The 19008-nt window shown below is 46.2% G+C and overlaps 2 protein-coding genes across 3 annotated transcripts; one reads left to right on the plus strand and one right to left on the minus strand.

Moving 5' to 3' along the window:
* The first annotated feature begins 196 nt into the window (after window positions 1-196).
* ARHGEF39 (Rho guanine nucleotide exchange factor 39) lies at window positions 197-13891 on the plus strand. Of its 2 annotated transcripts, XM_065656691.1 has the most exons (10): window positions 197-251; window positions 2666-2825; window positions 3424-3518; window positions 3925-4045; window positions 5086-5204; window positions 6807-6877; window positions 7680-7808; window positions 11595-11824; window positions 12451-12539; window positions 12744-13891. In XM_065656691.1, the coding sequence occupies exons 2-10, from the start codon at window positions 2679-2681 to the stop codon at window positions 12757-12759; spliced, it is 1017 nt and encodes a 338-aa protein (XP_065512763.1). In that variant the 5' UTR covers window positions 197-251; window positions 2666-2678; the 3' UTR covers window positions 12760-13891. The 2 variants fall into 2 exon arrangements, with proteins under 2 accessions (XP_065512763.1, XP_065512762.1); XM_065656690.1 differs by having other exon boundaries at window positions 12451-13891.
* Window positions 13892-17702: 3811 nt separating this feature from the next.
* Window positions 17703-18881, minus strand: MRPL17 (mitochondrial ribosomal protein L17). Its single transcript, XM_065656775.1, has 3 exons — window positions 18687-18881; window positions 18339-18407; window positions 17703-18260 (listed from the first exon to the last, which is right to left on the minus strand). The coding sequence occupies exons 1-3, from the start codon at window positions 18858-18860 to the stop codon at window positions 17988-17990; spliced, it is 516 nt and encodes a 171-aa protein (XP_065512847.1). The 5' UTR covers window positions 18861-18881; the 3' UTR covers window positions 17703-17987.
* Between the last annotated feature and the right edge of the window lie 127 nt (window positions 18882-19008).

The raw sequence follows: 19008 nt of genomic DNA on the forward strand, positions 1-19008 counted from the left end.
AGACCAGCTGCCGCAGGAACCGCTCCCGCAGCCCGCCCAGCAGCGCCGCCTCGTCCAGCTCCGCCAGCGCCGCCAGGTCCCCGGCCGCGCCGGTCGGCGGGCGAGCCTCCCCCAGCGACACCATGCCGGACTGCCCGCCGCGCCAGCGCCCGCCTGCCCGCCCCGCGGCCCGGCCCGGCCCCGCTCCGCCCCGGGACCGCCCGCCGGGGCGGGGCCGCCGTTTGAACGCGGGGCGGCGGCGGCGACAGCAGGTAACGGGCGGCGTGGCCCCACGCGGGGCCGGTGGCGGGTCTCGCTGTGGGCCTGGTGGGTGCTGTGAGGTGTGGGGGGACGCTTTAGCCCGCAGCTCGGGAGCGCCGTCCCGGAGCCCCGAGGAAAGCGGGTGGGGCGGCTGCGCTGCTGGAGGTCCTGCCCGGGGCCTGGTGGCCCCTGGGGGCGCCCCCGAGCAGCGCTGAGCCGCCCGCGGGTGTGAGGCCGCCCTGCTGCGGGGCTGAGCCGGCTCGCTGCGGGCGGGAGCAGGGGGAGCGGGGCAGAGCCGCCCCGGGCGCTCCGGGGCTGAGCCGCCCGCGGCCTACTCGCAGCGCGGGCGCTGGAGCTGTGCGGCCCTTGGAGCTGGCCCGGGAGGTGATTAGCGCTTCTGAGACACCAGGAGTGGCGGTGCTGGGGTGATAAAGGGAGGGTTTTGGAGGATTTTCAAAATGGGAAATTTAGAAACGTTTCAGGGAATATTGCTAATGGGAATGATAAGACGGCTGGCTATACAGAAAGTGTTCTGTGGGTTTTGTTCTGAGAAGAGACAACCAAGCCGGAGCACTCCTGTCATCTTTAGGTGAAGTATTTTCTATCCTACTCGTGGGCTGCAGACAACTCTTGCCTACCGACCTGAGACAGTTAAATGTAATATATTTTGGAATAATTTGAGTATCTCTGTATCTATATGAGTATCTCTGGGGCTAAGGACTTTAAATTACTGTAGGAAGCACAAGTGACTTGGAGCACAAGTCTGATGAGGAGCAGCTGAGGGAACTGGGGCTGTTCAGCCTGGAGAACAGGAGGCTGAGGGGAGACCTGATCACTGTCTGCAACTGCCTGAAAGGAGGTTGGAGCAAGATGGGGGTCAGTCCCTTCTCCCAAGTAACGAGTGATAGGATGAGAGGAAATGGCCTCAAGTTACACCTGGGGAGGTTTAGGTTGGATATTAGGAAAGAATTATTCACAGAAAGGGTTGTCAGGCATTGGAACAGGCTGCTCAGGGAAGTGGTGGAGCCACCATCCCTGGAGGAGTTTAAAAGATGCAAAGATGAGGTTCTTAGGGACATGGGTTAGTTGCCAGTGTTAGGTTACGATTGGACCTGATGATCTTGAGTGTCTTTTCCAGCCAAAATGATTCTATGGAGCATTTGTACACCTTTATGTGAGCAGGAGAGGGTCAAACCTGGTGGTTTTTTTTTTTTTTTTAGTATTTGTTAGAAGAAATTGGGCTGCAAAATTACAATCACGACTGCAAGCTACACTGGCTAAAGATTCCATGTGATTTTAGTATCTTAATCTATTATTAGTGCATACTTTGCAACTGCACACTAATGCTAATCTCTTGCAGAGGTGTTCCAGGGCTGTCCTGTCTGACAAAGATGTGGCCTTGGCTAGGCTTGTTATGTCCTGAGCGAATATGAGGATAAACCTCTGGAGAAGCTCCTGCTGCTATAAAATACTACATGTCTCTCTGCTATCTGTACTTTTGCTAATTCATTAAATGAGTCTTGGTACTCATTTGATGTGAAACTTCTGTTTTAGACACTGATTTGGATATTTGAAATGTCTCTGGGAGGCTGTATTTGACAAATTCCCTTCTCTATGGTGACATATCTTTCTATATTAGTGTAGTTTGTCTGTGTGGGAGCCGGAATTCTTGTGGAACTAGCTGAGCTTCTAGACAAACTATGGCAAATGTGGTCAAAATGCAGAGCAATATTTAACCGGTGTTCTGCTGACATGTGCCCCTTTCTCTGAGAGAGGATGACAAAAGAGGGAGCATTTTTCTCTGTGATGAAACAATGGTGCTCTTGCAGAAGAGAAGAGCAGCAGTGAAGCTCGTTAATAAGTGGACAGTGTGATTCACAGCAGTTGCTCAGTCTCTCATCTCTGAAACCACAAACTACTGCTAGAAAATGATAGTGCAAACCACCTGCTTCTTGTGAACCCCCATGGGAAAACAAACAAGAGTGCTCTCTTTCTCTCTCTTCCTCTCTCCCCACCCCTCCTGCCCCGAGACAAATCTTATGGCTGTTTTCTACTTCTACCCACAGTATCTCTTCCACCCACTAACTTCCCTGGGTTTATTAAGAATTTTGCACGAAGAATGGGGCAAAGCACAGGAAGCAGTGGTTTGTGAGTGGGATTGTACGCTCGAGATTTGCTTATAGAGACATCACGATGTACAGCTGCTGCTTTCATGATCTGGTCTTTCCAACACTGGGTTCCTGTACCCGTGGGTAGGAATGCAGAAGGAAACTGTTAATAACGGCTCCTGGCAAGTGACTTTCTTTCTTTCATAGTAAAGTGTAGAGTCTGTATGTCGGAATCCTACCTTGTGGCATAAGTTATTGTTTTGTTATGTGTCCTTCTCTTTTGGCTCTTCATGACCGCTCACCTTTCTGTATATCAGCTCTTAGGCTGTCATGAGTGACTCATCCCCGCCGTTTATGGCTGGAGCAAACACTGTGGAAGAGCAGAGGGCTCGCTGGGAGAGAAAGCGCAGCCGGACAGCCAAGGAGCTGCTGGAAACTGAAGACAAATACCTTGACCAGCTGGATTTGGTGGTCACAGTGAGTATTTTGGTCCCTTTTGATATGTGGGTACTTTCAGGCAGCACATACTTATTTGTATTGTCATGGGGAAGGGTTAAGAGCAAGACTTTGATACATCCCTACTGCATGGGACAACTTCTAGGGCTGAAAGGGGTTTTTTTGTGTTTCTTTTTCTTTACCTCCCCTGTAATACCTGGTAGCTCATGGTTTTGGTCCCTTGGCTTTGGCTGTACGCAGACATAAAACTTTAAGTTTTGATTGTATAAGGGACTCACCTTAAGATGCCCGAGATGCATAAAATGCAGGGGCTCAGACAAGGCAAAGATGGTGGAAAACAGATGCATCTAGGAATACTGAAATAGATTCTATCAGTTCTGTAGTGCTGTTCCACATGTGTGCTGTTCCACATGTTTACAGTTATGGTCACAGTTACTAAGAAGGCTTACATCTGATGATAGCTATCTTAGGTAGGCTTTCACAATATTTGATATCCTTTGGAGCTAAAGAGTGTGCAGGCTGCAATTTCTTGCTTCTGCTGTGCTGTGTGGCATGAATAACATCTGAGTGACTCATGAATTTTACCAGTTTGAAATTCTCTCTTTTTTTTCCTATTTAGTTCTTTGTGACAATTTTAAAGGCCAAAGGGACGGTGAAACCTGCTGTGTTGGAAACCATATTTGGACCCCTGGAATCCATATATTCGGCCAGCCAGTAAGTGAACACACTGTGATTCCTGTAATTATATGGGGAGGACCCTATATTGATGAGAAAGTAAGATTTCAGGAAATACAGCTAACACCTTGTAAAACAGGTGTTCACTGCTAACCTTGGTGGCACTTGCACGTGTACCCAGGAAACTGCTGATCTGTACCCACATATCCAGGTGCCCAGTTGCTCTCTGGATAGTGGTTGAAACCCAGTAAGTCTGCTCTGTGGTATTTTTAAGGGATGTATTCTGTAGCTAAGTCTGTGACCACCAGGCATGTATTTGCCACAGAAGGTGCATGTGAGATGGAGACTGACAGAGAGAGGTTGGCATAGGAGTGAAGCAGAGGGAGCTGTGAAAATGCCATCAGTAGTGTACCCTTCATGAGTTATATTTCCTCCTTGTGCACAGGGCTTTGTCACTTCACCTGGAGAGAGGGAATTTAGCACTAGGACTGGAAAATTTCTGTCAGAATTTGGAGCTTTATGGCCACTACGCTGAGAATTTGGAACAGGCAAACAAAACCTTGAAGGTAAATATCTCCTTTATTCTACATGTTCTTTCCCCCTTTCCTTCTGCGTTCTTCCCTTTTTCTTCTGTTTCTGGAGTGATTAGTTTTCTTCCTTTTTCTGTGCTGCTACTATTTTCTGAGTCTTTCTGCCATGACAGGACGGCAAAAACTTCTCTGTTTACTTAAAGCTTCAAATTTTTGAAGCTTATTTCAGGCGTTTATGTATGTATATACATATGCTAAGCACAGCTTTTTCAAACGGAGTTCTGTATTTACTCCCACTCCACCTTGGCTGTCAAGTCTGGAAAGTTTGCAGGGGGGACACTGTTACAGTGCTCTCTTTCTGGAGAATTATCAGGTCTCCTAGTCATTCCCACTACCATGAATTGTATCCTAACAATGGGATTTCCTTTTTCTTCCCATTTTTTTTCCTATAGTAGAATAAAAAAAATTCCTTCCTGCTTACCTCTCCAAATACAACGTGTCTTCCAAAAAATTTCAGAATAATGTACTTTTATTTTGAAGTTCTGAGAGCTGCATCTGGAATTTTAAAAACCCAGCTTCCAGTTTTTGTCTGTGCTTGTTTCCAGCTGCAGGATGTACTGGGATGCTTCCCTTCTGTTCTGTTTGCATGCATATTTTCACACTTTTGATTTCCTAAAAGAAAAAGCCATTTTGGATACTTGCCTTGAGGCGATGGGAATGAGCGGGCTGCATTGCTTTGTCTTGAATTGAGTGGCAAAAAGCCACAGGTGAACTTCTTGTTTTCCCGAGTCAACCTTCCTTTTTTTCTTTATTTCTATTTGCTGAGTATACTAGCTTTATACTGCTCTGAATGTATAAAGAGGAGATATCACTTCCATTACCTGCTGGAAAATGGTGGTCAGGAGAAAGGGAATTGCCTGCCCATGGCAACGAACGAAGTTGTTGATGCTTGCATTTAGGACTGGAATCCTAAACTCCAAGTTTAAGAGTTTTAAGAGTTCCAAGCTTTGGTGCAGATTAGAGCATCTGTTTCTTTCTGTAGTCTCAAAGCTATATGCCTTTTCTGCTGCACACAGGAGCAACTGAGGAAAAATAAGTCATTCCAACGTTTTAAGAAACTCCAGGAGTCTCGACCCCAGTTTCAAGGGAGGAAACTAGAGGATCTGCTTCCTTTGCCCCTGCAGAGGCTGCACCAGTAAGTAAGCAATTCTGCATCTTCAAGGTGTTACTAGGAGAGGGGTAAAATGAACATAACAGTGTCTTGGGTGCTATGGGAGGTCAATTTGCTTAATGTGTCTCAAAATCAGAGCGTATAGGCAGCAATGAAACAGACCTGAAGATGTGCCTGTAAGGTAGAATCAATGTAGGTGGATGGCAAATGATGCAGAGAGGGAGCTGTGTTTACCCCTGGCTTCTAAGCCTTTCATCTAGCTCTCCAGCAGAACTGAAGTGGAGGCTTTCCATTATCTCGGTAGGGTACTGAAGTTAGGCCCTGAACAACAGGAAGCTGTCTGAACTGCTGCAGAAGCGGTGTTCTCTGCCAGAGATGGTCTCGCTCTGCTTTTGTGCAGCTTGCTGACCTGGTGCATTGCGACTCCTCTCTTGTACGTGGTTGCTTTTGGAGAGATTAATGAGGGCAGGGGAGCTCTTCTGCCCTCTCTGGTTATCAGGGCTGTATGCTTTCCTCAGGTTTGGTGCCTACCGCAGTTGTCCGAGCCTGAACAGATCCAGCCTGGATTGCCACATTCCCCCCTTGAGGCTTCATCTCCCCTTTGAAGAGCACTGCGCGAGTGCTGCTTGTGCTCAGGGGCTGCCCTTTCTTGCGGAGCGTGGGTGTGTAATAACAGAACACAGGCAGTTTGCTGGGAATCTGGCTGCTGCTGCTATAGGTCAAGCAGCTGCTCTTCAACCATGTTCTTATCTATGCTAATGCAAATTTGGGAGACTGAGAGCCTCATTTCTTTGAAAATACCTCAGGGTGAGCATACCACAGTCTTTCGGCTGCCTTTATGTAGCCTTTTTAATCAGCTTGGCAGATATAAATGTAAACTTTCTTTTTACTGTACTTCTTTGGATCATTCATTTAAATTTGTAAAGTAACAGTATATTTGTTGCTGTCCAACTGTTTGGAAAAATGATGGCTGTTTAACAGAAGGCCTAATTTTTTTCATAAATCAGCTTCATGTTCAAATTTCTCCAAAACTCTGTTACATACATTGCAAGTCATATGACTTCTGCCATTTCGTGAATTTGCTCAATGTGATATTTATTCTGTCCTTTCAGACTGAAAATAATTTGACCTTATTGATATAATGCATTTGCAGAGAACTAAACCTTTCTGGAAAGTACTGGAGACAAAAAAAGAAAAAGGCAGCTCCTAGCTCTTGTGGAAATGCCTCTACTTTCTTGTGTGGGCAGGAAATGTATGGTATGAATGCTACCATTCAGACATTTTAAAAAAATAGTTCAAAGAGAAATTTGTCTATTATTGAAGGCATTTTTCTGTGAAAGCTAAGAGAGTCTTATGAACTTAAGTAATATGTGAGGTTGCTTTTATCAGATCCGCAGAAAATGCCAAAGGCTTGAAAAATGTATGAAATACTTAGGTTAACTTAGTTGATAAATTTGAAGATAAAATGAATGTGGTTGAAGAATTGTGACCAAAAGCTGCTTGGTTAGACTTAGGGGTCAGTATTCCCTCTCCTGGTGGGGTGTTGTTAATAATTCTGTCATTAGTAAGAGACAATTTCTGTTCCTGGTGTCTTTTTGTGAAATAAACCTTCTCTCTCTGTCTTAGGTACAAGCATTTCCTCAGAGACCTGCTGGAGAACACCAGCCCAGATGGTGCTGAGTGCCAGAAACTTGCAAGTATGATTCTGCCAGTAGATGCTGGTATTTTGATCAGTGTTAGCCTGCTTGCTAATAATGTTTGTATTCTTGTCTTCCATCTACTTTGACAGGAAGAAAAATCTCATTTTCCCCGGGGTTCTAATGCGTAACTATTTCCCATCAGCATCTTGATCAAGATGTGCCTGAGAACACATTGAGAATAAAAATGTAGAGTGACTGACTGGGAAAGTGTCCTTGGGGTTAGGTCAGAGAAATGGCAGCTCTGTTTTTTTACGGTGAGGGTATTGAGACACTGGAACAGGTTGACCAGAGTTGTGGATACCCCATCCCTGAAGTATTCAGGGTCAGGGTGGACAGGGCTTTGAGCAATCTGATCTAGTAAAAAATATTTCTCCCTATGGCAGGGGGATTTGAACTAGATGATCTTTACAGGTTCCTTCCAAACCAAACTGTACTATGATTCTATTGGTTACGTGCCTCATTTTTCTAGGATAATTTATGTGCTTCGTTCTATATTTACTGGCAGTTAGCACCCCTTGTGGGGCATTTTTCTTGGTTTTGCTTCCAAATCCGGAAAATTATTCCTCTAATGTTTTGTTGGCAAATAAAAGTTTTTGAGAACCACAGAAGTGTTGGTTGGAGAGAGGCCTCTGGAGATCATCTAGTCCAATCTCCTGCTGAAATTACTGAATAAATCTGTTGTCGATACCTGTTTTAAAACATTTCCTTCTAATTTCATCTTACATTTTCACAGCAAGATAGATAAGATGTAATACATACTCATTTGTGATAACCTCAGAATACGCTGATCTAATTTCAGAGGCCGTAAAATCAGTTTATGAGGTATCTCGGTGGGTCCAAGATGTCATTCGTAAGAGAGAGAACTCATTGCAGCTACTTCGGGTTCAGAAACTGCTCAAAGGACAGAAGATCCAGGTGTTGACTCCAGGTGGGTCTTACTGACAGCTCTGTTTTCCTCCTGCCAAACTGAGATAACTGGAGATATGCTTGCCTTCATCTCTAACCCTACTCTTGTTAAGCATTTTTCCCCTCTGGCCCAGATTCCATAAATAGGTGTTGAAGGAATACAACTAGTAAGTAATTTGAGCACCTTTTTATTTATTTTTTTTTTTAATTTAGAATGTTTTAGTAAGAATAAAGAGCAGCTTAATTGCTTGACATTCACATAGGAGGAGCTGATGACATGTAGTTGGAAAGTTAGTCATGGGAACCCAAGGAGGTCAAGAGTATATGTCCTGGGTAAGAAAGACAGACAATAAATAGTATTGGAACAGCATAGGTAACAGTGTTGTCCCTGCTCCATTGCAGAAACCGTAGATTTCTGAGTGTCAAGGACCCAAGGACTGTATTGTGTTTTACCTTAAGCTACAAGCTTCATAGACTTCTGCTCACACCCTATACATGAGGAACCTTCTTTTATCTGCGTGGTTAAACTGTGCCAGAAATCAGAGTATTTGTGTTGATAGCTGAGATATATAAAGTCAGTCACTGACATGTAAGATCTTCTAATTGGATAACAGGTTTCTTTAGGACCTCTTGTGTGACTGGGTGCTCTCCATGACCAGAAACTCCAAGATGCGTATGGAATACTATGAGAAATGTGTCCAGTCTGGGCAACTATGAAATGGTCACTTGAGGCTTCACTTGTGGCCTCACTAAACACTGCTATTGCAGAGGTCACCTAGAAACAGTGCTACAGCTCGAGAGGAGTGTTAAAGGCACTGTGTATAAAGGTCTCAAAGACACACCTCCAGATACTTGTGAATGTGGTTGTCATTCATACATCTGGATTTTGGGGTGAAAAAAATATCCCCCAGTGGGATGGGGGAGAGAATCGGGAGGGTAAAAGGAAACTCATGGGTTGAGATGCAAACACTGTAACAGATAAAACAGAAGCAAACAAAGCAAAATCAGGAATTCATTCACTGCTTCCCACTGTCGGGCAAGTGTTTAGAGCCATCTCCAGGAAAGCTGGGCTCCATCATGTACAACACTTACTTGGGAAAACAAACTCCATCACTCTGAACACCCCCTCCTTCTTCTGCCAAGCTGAGTGTGACATCATATGGTGTGGAATATCCCTTTGGTCAGCTGGGGTCAGCTCTCCTGGCTGTGCTGCGTCCCAGCTTCTTGTGTACTCCCAACCCACTTGCTAGTGGGGTGGTGTGAGAAGCAGAAAAGAATACTGTGTAAGCACTACTCAACCGTAACTAAAACATCCCTGTAGTATCAATGCTGTTTTTGGCACTAATCATAAACATAGCCCCATACCAGCTGCTATGAAGAAAATGAACTCCTTCCCACCCAAACCAGCACAGATAGAAAAGGAGGTTATTTATCAGAGGTTATAATTCTTGAAAATGCTAAGTTAAGGGGCAGATTAATTTACAATTCTCTTTCCCATCCTTAGAATCCTTTTGGTGATGTTAGTTGAAAGGGAGCTAACACAGGTGTGCTCTGCTTATACTGAGCATGAGCATGTGTGGGGGTCCCTGGACACATTGGGGTAGTGCATGAGTAAAACAGTAAATAGGTTATCCCGCATGACAGAAATAATAAGATAACCCCATGCCCAAAAAAAAACCCAAACAAGCAATAGTGTAGCTAGACCAGAGATGGCTATTGTTTGAAAGTGTAGGGTCCACCTTTTTGTTTATCTCCAAATATTCTGAGACATGTAGTAGGTCTACAGACACCTTTCCATTTTCTAGGACAGAGAATTGTGATGGTTATGTTTTCCATTACCTGGAGAAAATAGGTAATACTGGATGTGAGAAGCAGAAAAGTAACAGAGAGCTGGGTCTTGCTAGTTTTGGTCCACCTTTCCAGAAACAAGAGAGCTTTTGCAGAACTGTTAAGACTGTGTCCTGTTACTAGGAGGGAGGAGGTGAGGAAACATAATGCTATAGATTCAGAGAAAAGGGGCAGCTTTGGGGTTGGGTATGTCACATTTGGCAGTGTCTCTGAGACAAGCTGCTCCAAGAGACCCTGCTTTTCTTGTTGCCTTCCATATACCCAGCAAATGCCATTTTAGCCAGAACTACTTCCCTAACATAGCACACTGTTCTGTCATCTCTGTCTTCCGTAGGGATATTTCCTTGCCCTCAAAAAATTTCCTAAATCATATGCCCCACAGAATCCTGAACACAGATCCGTATCCCAAGACTTCCAGCACGGTCCAGCTCAAACGGTATGCCAGGGAGTCTGATCACAGCTTAGTCTGTTTCCAGTCCAGCCCCATGCTGCTGACACCTCCCTTCCATTTGTTTTTTAAACTTGGACTGGTTCCTGCACCTCACCCTTCTCTTTCTCATTTCTTTATTCAGATAAGAGGAGTTGCTCCTGTGGAGTAAGCTAAGCAGGAATTCACTTGCCTCTGTGTTTTGCGAATGTAGCTTACTAAGTAAGACACAATCCATAATTAAAACAAAATCGTGGTGGTTTTTAAAATGTACTTACTAGCTCAGCCAGAAGCTAGGGCACGAAAAGCAGTGGCTGAAATTCTCTGGCAGGTGTTTCCCAGACCAGGCCAGATGGCAGTACCTTACTATGGCTTTAAATTTTTATAAATAAACTTACTGGCAGGTGTCCTCATAATTCCCATGAGTTGATGGCTATCTTGTACAATAATCCTTCTAGTTAGAGGGACTGCTTTAATTATTCCATTTTGTGCAGGTGCCATTTTTTAATTGCTGCTTACAGCTAGATTTGTCAAATTGTTTTTATTTTTTCCTGCTGATTTCTGTGCCGTTTGTTCTGTTGCAATTAATTTCATGGGTAGATAACACTGGACCCTATTCTGTAAGAGAAGGTTGATAAGGTGGCCTATTCAGACCTTCCTTTTGATATGTTGTTTTATATCTCCTTTGCTGTCTTATCATTAGAACAGTAATGTGCATTCTGTAGTCTGTTAACTACTGGAGGTCCATATATTGTTAGATGAACTGTGAAATGTGTTTGGTTTTCTTAACTGGAACACACAAGCCAACAAAACGGGAAAATAATAAATGTTCAAAGCTTGGGCTAACTTCTATTTCACCACTAATGACAGACAACTGAATGGCACTGTTTAAGATAGTTCATGGTGCATTTTCTGAAGGCTTATGTTAATTTAAAGCTATGTATACCATTTTCAAACCATACATTTGTTCTGGTCTGTTTAAACAGACTTGCATATCATAATATCCTCTTAATTAACACAGTAGATTTATAACAACTTCAGCCTGCTCCTCACATACTAAAAGTTTGGGGCTGATTACTGCTTCTGCATGGGCACTATCAGTGCTGGTGAGCTGGCCTCAGTTGATACTCAGTGCCTTCTAGGCTGTTTCCCCAAAACTAAGACAAGGTCTTATATTAATTTTTGCTCCAAAACTTTTTACTTTTTGTATTTGTTTACTTATTTACTTTTGTATTACTTTTACATGTATAGCTACCTGGACACTATTTAAATTGACTTTTTAAATTAACTGTAACTAGGGCTTATTTTTAGAGTAAGGCTTATATTGCGAGCATCCTCAAAAATCCTGAAAAATCATGCTAGGGCTTATTTTCAGAGTAAGTCTCATTTTTAGGGGAACAGGGTAGTGGCTGGAGCTGATGTAGAGCCTGGTAACCTACAAGAGTGGCTCACAGTATTCCTGTTTGCCTCATTATGTCAATTTTGTTGCCAATGACGATCTGACAACTGTCTCTATTTCCCTTGCATGCATAGGGCGCTGGTATATCCGGGAAGGCTGGCTTCTGGTGGTGCCTTCAAAGGGAGAAGAACTGAAGCACAGGATGTTCTTCCTTTTTTCTGATCTCTTTATTGCCACAAAGCCCTGCCACCCACTGCACCTGCTGAACTCGAAAAAATTGGCGTGCCAGGCTGTCTACCCGCTTCACCAGTGCGTAGTGGATAAAGTGTTTGGCCACACAAAGAGCCAGGGAGGGCTCCTCAGTGTAAGTCTTCCCATTCCTGCCAGGCAGACACATCAGTGGGGTAAGACTTGTGAAGCAGGTCTCTAGCTGCCTCAGCAGCAGCAGGACAGAGATGAAGAGACTGTTGACAACAGTAAAGGCAATGAACTAGTCTGAGTTAGGGCAACCTTTTTCTTCTTGGACTGATGCCTTAGGTAGGGGTTTCAAGTTCAGATTTTCCTAGGCTGCAGCAGCTGCGGGCTGCATTAGCTGATTCCTAGTGAGCTATGACCAGGAAGACTCTTTCGGCAAGCTTGTGATCTGTAGATGGTGGTAGTGGAATGACCTCTAGAGGCAGCTTGGAATACGGGAGAAAACTGAATGAAAAGCTGCTGAGAACTCTAATTGCCCACTTCCACACACCATATTAAGTCCAAGTGAGCTTTCATCTGTGGCTGGAAGGAATGGACAAGACTGTCACTTGCTCTGTACTGTCCAGCCTCTGGCTTCTCTCAGTACTAATGCTGAATTTTTCTATCTGGGAAAAAAATGGTGGGAAGCAGCACACAGGGCTGAGTTCAGTTCAGTGGTGGCAGCTCTCCTTTTGTTGGAGTTGCTGTCCTGACAAGGAATGCCACAGAGTGGACCAGATGCTGTTTGCCTTTCAGCTCTGCTTTCCACACAAGACACTGTTGTTGATGTCCAGCGACCAAGAAGATATTGATGACTGGTATCAGAGTCTCACAGCTGCAGTCAGGTATGCATCTGTTTTCCAGAGGTGGAAGGGGCTGAAGGAAGGGGGCAAAACATAAAGATTATCATATGGACCTGTGTATTTCTGCGTATTAAGTGATTCTAAGGCTGACAGAGAATACTTGACTCTGGCAGCCAGGATACAAGAAAGTAGCAAGAGAAGATTTCATGTATTAACAGTGAACTTCCCCTTTGTTCTCCTCTACAGGCAGCTGAAAGCCTGACCCACCTGAGTGGCAGGACAACCGCCTCTCTTGGTAGCAGCCTACACAATCTTAGGAAATGTTCAAGGACGTATAGTAGAAGAATTGCATTTAGAGGGACTACACACTGCTTATGAGATTAGGAATGCTTTGTCAGATGTCCTAATCTTAATACAGATATTGCAAAAAATAGGTATGCACACTAAGGATTCGTATATATAAAAAAAATCTGTATCAAGACTTTTCCCAAACTTAGCTTAGAAGCGTCTTGCTTTTCCGCACTTTTTTCCCTCAGATTATTAATTTAAGGACAAGCAGAAGTGAACCTGACTTGCTTTCCCTCATTAAATAATTGTACCCAACTGTCTTTATAAACCAGCGTTTCCAAATTTATTTGTACACATATATCTCTACCTGTTCTTGCTTCTGGGTCCATTGATCAAAACAGATGTTTTGGAGTAATACGGTCATAGCACTGTATTTTCAGCTAGTGCTACAGGGCCACAGTCATCTTCTTCCCTTGACATATAATGACCATTCATATCCTTGAGTTTTCTACAAAAATAGTTTGACAGTTATTGTCCCTCCTCTGCTAAGAAAGTGACAGTGGGCAGATCAAAGGATGTGCTTAAAATCCTGCCTCTCACTTTCTCATCAATCCCACAGAAAAGTTAATCTGCTGAATTATCTGAAATAAACTGGTAGATAACATAAATTTGTGCTTATCAAACAGCATTCACATTTCTATTCTGAATCCTAAGAGATTATGCAAGTGAAACAGCGCTTGCCTTGGCCTTCAAGGAATGCATAGCCTGACTGCTTTGAAATGCTCCAGTGAAAACCTTGGGCAGCACCTCTGCTGCTGAAGCACAGTGAAAATCTCCAGAGGGCTTCAGTCAGTGTTCTGGGTCATCAGTCACTGGTAATGCACTTGAGTTCAGTTTACTAGGATGAAATACCAGTTTAAGAAGAAATACAGATCAGGTAGTATTCTTGAGCATTTAATGTTAAAGCCTTAACATCAACATTTAATAACGTGAAAGCTCTACAGCAATAGCAGTTTACTTCATCTCTTCAGAGGGAAAAACATCTGATTAAACAAGATATTATGTAAACTCCAAAGAGGGCAATTTCAAGGTCATTAGAAACAAAAAGATAAAGGTCTGTCTGAACACTGACTTTTTGGTAGTTTGATTGTTTTTTCTTCTTCTTTACATAGTACCACGTCTCTTTATTTTCTAACTGGAATACATTCATAAGTCTATGGGGCTGGATGGGATCCACCCAAGGTACTAAGGGAGCTGGCAGAGGTGATGACCAAGCTACTTTCCATCATTTATCAGCAGTCCTGGCTGACTGGGGAGGTCCCAGTTGACCAGAAGTTGGCAAATGTGGTGCCCATCTACAAGAAGGGCCAGAAGGAGAATCATGGGAATTACAGGCCTGTCAGCCTGACTTTGGTGCCAGGGAAGGTTGTGCAACAGATCATCCTGAGTGCTACCACACAGCATGTATGGGACAACCAGGCAATCGGGTCCAGTCAGCATGGGTTTGTGAAAGGCAAGTCCTGCTTGACCAACCTGATCTCCTTCTAGACAAGGTGACCTGCTTAGTGGACGAGGGAAAGGCTATGGATGGTGTCTACCTCGACTTGAGCCTTTTACACCATATCCCACAGCATTCTTGTGGAGAAACTGGCAGCTCACGGCCTGGATGGGTGTACTCTTTGCTGGGTGAAGAAGTGGCTGGATGGCTGGGCCCAAAGAGTTGTGGTGAACGGAGTCAAATCCAGTTGGCAGCCTGTCACGGGTGGTCTTCCCCAGGGCTCAGTATTGAGGCCAGTTCTGTTTAATATCTTTATCAATGATCTAGATGGGGGGATCAAGCTCACCCTCAGTAAGTTTGCAGATCATGCCAAGTTGGGTGGGAGTGTTGATCTGCTCAAGGGTAAGAAGGCTCTACAGAGGGATCTGGACCGACTGGATCATTGTATGATCCAGTGTGATGTATGATGTATGGCCAATTGTATGAGGTTAACAAGGCCAAGGGCCGGATCCTGCACTTGGATCACAACAACCCCAGGCAGCGCTACAGGCTCGGAGAAGAGTGGCTGGAAAGCTGCCTGGCAGACAGGGATCTGGGGGTGTTGATTTACAGCCAGCCGAACATGAGCCAGCAGTGTGCCCAGGTGGTCAAAAAGGCCAACAGCATCCTGGCTTGTGTCAGGAATAGTGTGGCCAGCAGGACCAGGGCAGTGATCTTCCCCCTGTACTGGGCACTGGTGAGGTCCCACCTCGAATCCTGTGTTCAGTGTTGGGCCCCTCACTACACGAAAGACATTGAGGTGCTGGAGTGAGTTCATAGAAGAGAAATGAAGCTGGTGAGGGGTCTGGAGCACAAGTCTGATGAGGAGCACCTGAGCGAGCTGGGACTGTTTAGCCTGAAGAACAGGAGGCTGAGGGGAGACCTTATCACTGTCTACAACTCCCTGAAAGGAGGTTGTAGCATGGAGAGTGTTGGTCTCTTCTCCCCAGAAACAAGTGATGAGAGGAAATGGCATCAAGCTGTGCCAGTGGAGGTTTAGATTGGATATTAGGAAAAATTCCTTCCCAGAAAGGGTTGTCAGGCACTGGAAAAGGCTGCCCAGGAAAGTGGTTGAGTCATCACATCTGGAAGGGTTTAAATGACGTGTAGATGTGGTGCTTAGGGACATGGTTTAGTGATGCTCTTGGCAGTGTGAGGCTAATGGTTGGAGTTGATGATCTTAAAGGTATTTTCCAACCAAAATGATTCTGTTAGTCTATGATTAAAACAGAATTGGTACTGTGTGAGGTAAGTGTCCTGAAGAGAGAATTACCAAATTTTAAGTTAACATTGTTTTTTGTTGTTGTTTTGTTTGGTTGCCTTTTTGTATGTGTGTGTGTGTGTTTGTTGTGGCTTAGTTGGTTGGGTTTGTGTTTTTGTTTTTTTTTTTTAATTTCCATACAGCTAATTCACTACATAGTATGACTCATTTAACTTTGTGAAACTAGGGAGGAAGGAGTCCAACAGGTTTGGTGTTTTGCTTTGGTTTTGTTTTTTTCACTCTGAAGCTACAGCTAGGACTTTGCAGTACTAGCTGTACTGGAAATCAAAGACAAAGCCAACTATTTAAGTTTCACATCTCCAAGTAGTTCTATCATTTTTTGAAAAAGTTGTGCTACTGTCCCTTCTTGTTCTAATAGGGTCTTGCTATCCTACAGCAGAGGGTGAGATGTCTACCAAGCTCTTAGTAGAGAACTATTACTCATGCCCACATTGCCATGTTGCCTCCTTAACACAAGTCCCTTTGGTACTGCCTCTTTTAAGACTTATCTCAGTCCTGACATCCTATTTGCATTCAGCACTTCTGGAGCAGCAAAAACAACTTGATCTTTTCATGGAATTTCCTGCCCTGAAAGGCTGCACACTGGCAGGCATGACCCTGGCAACTACAGGCCTGTCAACCTCACATCTATGCCTGGCAAAATCATGGAGAAGATTGTTCTGTGAGTTATTTAAAAACATCTGAATGACAATGCAGTCATTGGTCCCAGCCAGCACGGGTTCATGAGTGGAAAGTCTTGCTTAACAAACTTAATTTCATTCTATGACAAGGTTACCCACCCAGCTGATCAAGGGAAGCCTGTCCATGTGATCTGTTTGGATTTCAGTAAAGCCTTTGATACTGCCTCTCACAGTATCTTCCTGGACAATGTGTCCATCACACAGCTGGATAGACACACAGTGCAGCTGGTGAGCAATTGGCTGATGGGCGAGCTCAAAGGGTTCTAGTAAATGGGGTTATGTTGGGCTGGCGACCAGTGACTAGCGGGTTCTGCAGGGAACCATCTTAGGGCCAGCACTCTTCAATGTCTTTATAAATGACTTAGACTCAGGACTTGAGGGATTGCTTAGTAAGTTTGCTGATGGCACAAAGCTGGGAGGGGTTGTTTACAGTCCTGAGGGCAAGAGAGGCCCTGCAGAGGGATCTGGACAAATTTGGGAACTGGGCAATCACAAACTGCATGAAGTTCAACAAGTGCAAGTGCCAGACTTTGCACCTAGGGCACAGCAAGCCTGGCTGTACATACAGACTGGGGCATGAGATACTGGAAAGCAGCTCCATGGAGAGGGATCCGGGGCTTCTGGTCAATGGGAAGTTGAACCTGAGCCAACAGTGTGCCCTGGCAGCCAAGAGGGCCAACTGTGTCCTGGGGTGCATAAAGCACAGCATTGCCAGCTGGGCAGGGAGGTGATAGTCCCACTCTGCTCTGCACTGGTGTGGCGTCACCCGGAGCACTGTGTGCAGTTCTGGGCATCACAGGATAAAAAAGATATTAAGCTACTGGAAAGTGTCGAGAAGAGGGCTACAAAGTTAGTGAAGGGTTTGGAGGGGAAGTCGTATGAGGAGCAGCTGCAGTCAGTTGTTTTTTTCAGCCTTGAGAAGACTGAGGGGAGACCCCATTGTGGTCTACAGCTTCCTCACGAAGGGAGGAGGGGCAGGCGCCAAACTCTTCTCTTTAGTGACCAATGACAGAACCCAAGGGAATGGCAGGAAGATGTGCCAGGGGAGGTTTAGGTTCGACATTAGGAAAAGGTTCTTCCCCCAGAGGGTGCTGGACACTGGAACAGGCTCCCCAGGGAGGTGTCACGGCCTCAAGCCTGACAGTGTTCAAGAAGAGACAGGACAACGCCCTCAGACACATGGTGTGAACTGTGGGGTTGTCCTGTGCAGGGACAGGAGTTGGACTCGACGATCCTTGTGGGTCCCTTCCAAATCAGGACATTCTACGATTCTAGAAAACACTGTAGATCTGTTACAGTGAAGACACTGCCCCAGAGAGTAGGGCTGTTGGATTAGAAGCTGTAACAAACGCAGTATTTTCTGAAGTAAGTTACTAACTCAAGCACAGGAACTTAATCCAAATAAAAGCAAACTCCCTTTCTGAACGAGTTTATTTACACAGACAATATCAAATCATTAGGGCTCCCAGCTTGACTTCCTTCTCTTGCTGAGTCTCTATTCAAACCACAGGAAAAAGCAAGTAAGCCTTGAGCTTGTGCCCATGTCATGGCAACTCAAGGTTAGTAATTAACCTTCAGACCTCCTGGGACACCTTCCACCCCTGTGCTGCTGGACAGAAACAAGCTGGCTGGCGCACAGGCAGCTCAGACCAAGGCCCGTCCCTGCACACACACAGAGCCTCCGTCACGGCAGAGCGGGCTGCCTAGACAGCAGTGCCCTCTGGGGCCTGTGGGGCTGCCGCTTGCTGCATGTCTTCCCGGTAGCCCTTCAGGAGCTGGTTGAGCAGTGTCTTCTCGGTGTCGCGCTGCGGGCGGATGAGTGGTGGGAACGGGTTCCCCTTCAGCTCGATGACTGCCATCTTGGCACGGTCAAAGCTATCCCGGTTGGGGATCTGCAGCAGGCGGGTGTAGCTGCCCGGGTGGGGCTGGAACCGGGGTGCCAGCACCTTGAACAGCTTGTGGATGAGGTCCTTCTCCTGCGGGGCAGCACGGTCAGCTCCAGCACCAGGGGGCAACAAGGGATTTGGCAGCGGGGGAACCGGGGGTGTACTTACCGTCAGCCAGAAATTCGCCATGCGCATGGCACGCTCATTGGTGTCCCCCAGCTTGGCGTACTCGATGAGCTGCAGGGTCGAATCACACAACAGTTTTGGTCAGAAGGGACCTTCAAAGGTCATCCAGCCCAACCCCCTGCCATAAGCAGGGACATCTTCAACCAGCTCAGGTTGCTCAGAGCCCCGTCCAGCCTGGCCCTGGATGTCTCCAGGGATGGGGCATCGGCCACCTCTCTGGGCAACCCGTGCCAGTGTCACCACCCTCACTGTAAAAAATTCCTTCCTCAGAGCCGTCAGCGCGGCTGGGTGCCCGCTGCCCGCCCCCGGCCAGGCCCGGCGGTCGCTCACCCGCTCGGCGTAGCCCCGCATCTCGTCGGCCCGGGCCCAGGGCGCCTCGATGCGCTCGTGCCGCACCAGCGCCGTCACCAGGTTGCGCAGCAGGTCGAGGCGCGAGCGCGGGCCCAGCCCCAGCCGCCGGTGCACGCGCCCGTGCGAGATCGCGGCCGCCGCCGACAGCCGCATCGCGCCGCCCGCCCGGCCCCGCCGCCGCCGCGGGGCACCGTGGGACGCGCCTCCCGGCAGCCCCCGCGCGCCGCGCGGCACGCCGGGAGTTGCAGTTCGCCCCCACCCGCCGGCGCGACGCACGGCGGCTGAAGAGAGCGGGGCAGGG

Source organism: Caloenas nicobarica, chromosome Z, assembly GCF_036013445.1.
Source record: "Caloenas nicobarica isolate bCalNic1 chromosome Z, bCalNic1.hap1, whole genome shotgun sequence".
Lineage (NCBI taxonomy): Eukaryota > Metazoa > Chordata > Aves > Columbiformes > Columbidae > Caloenas > Caloenas nicobarica.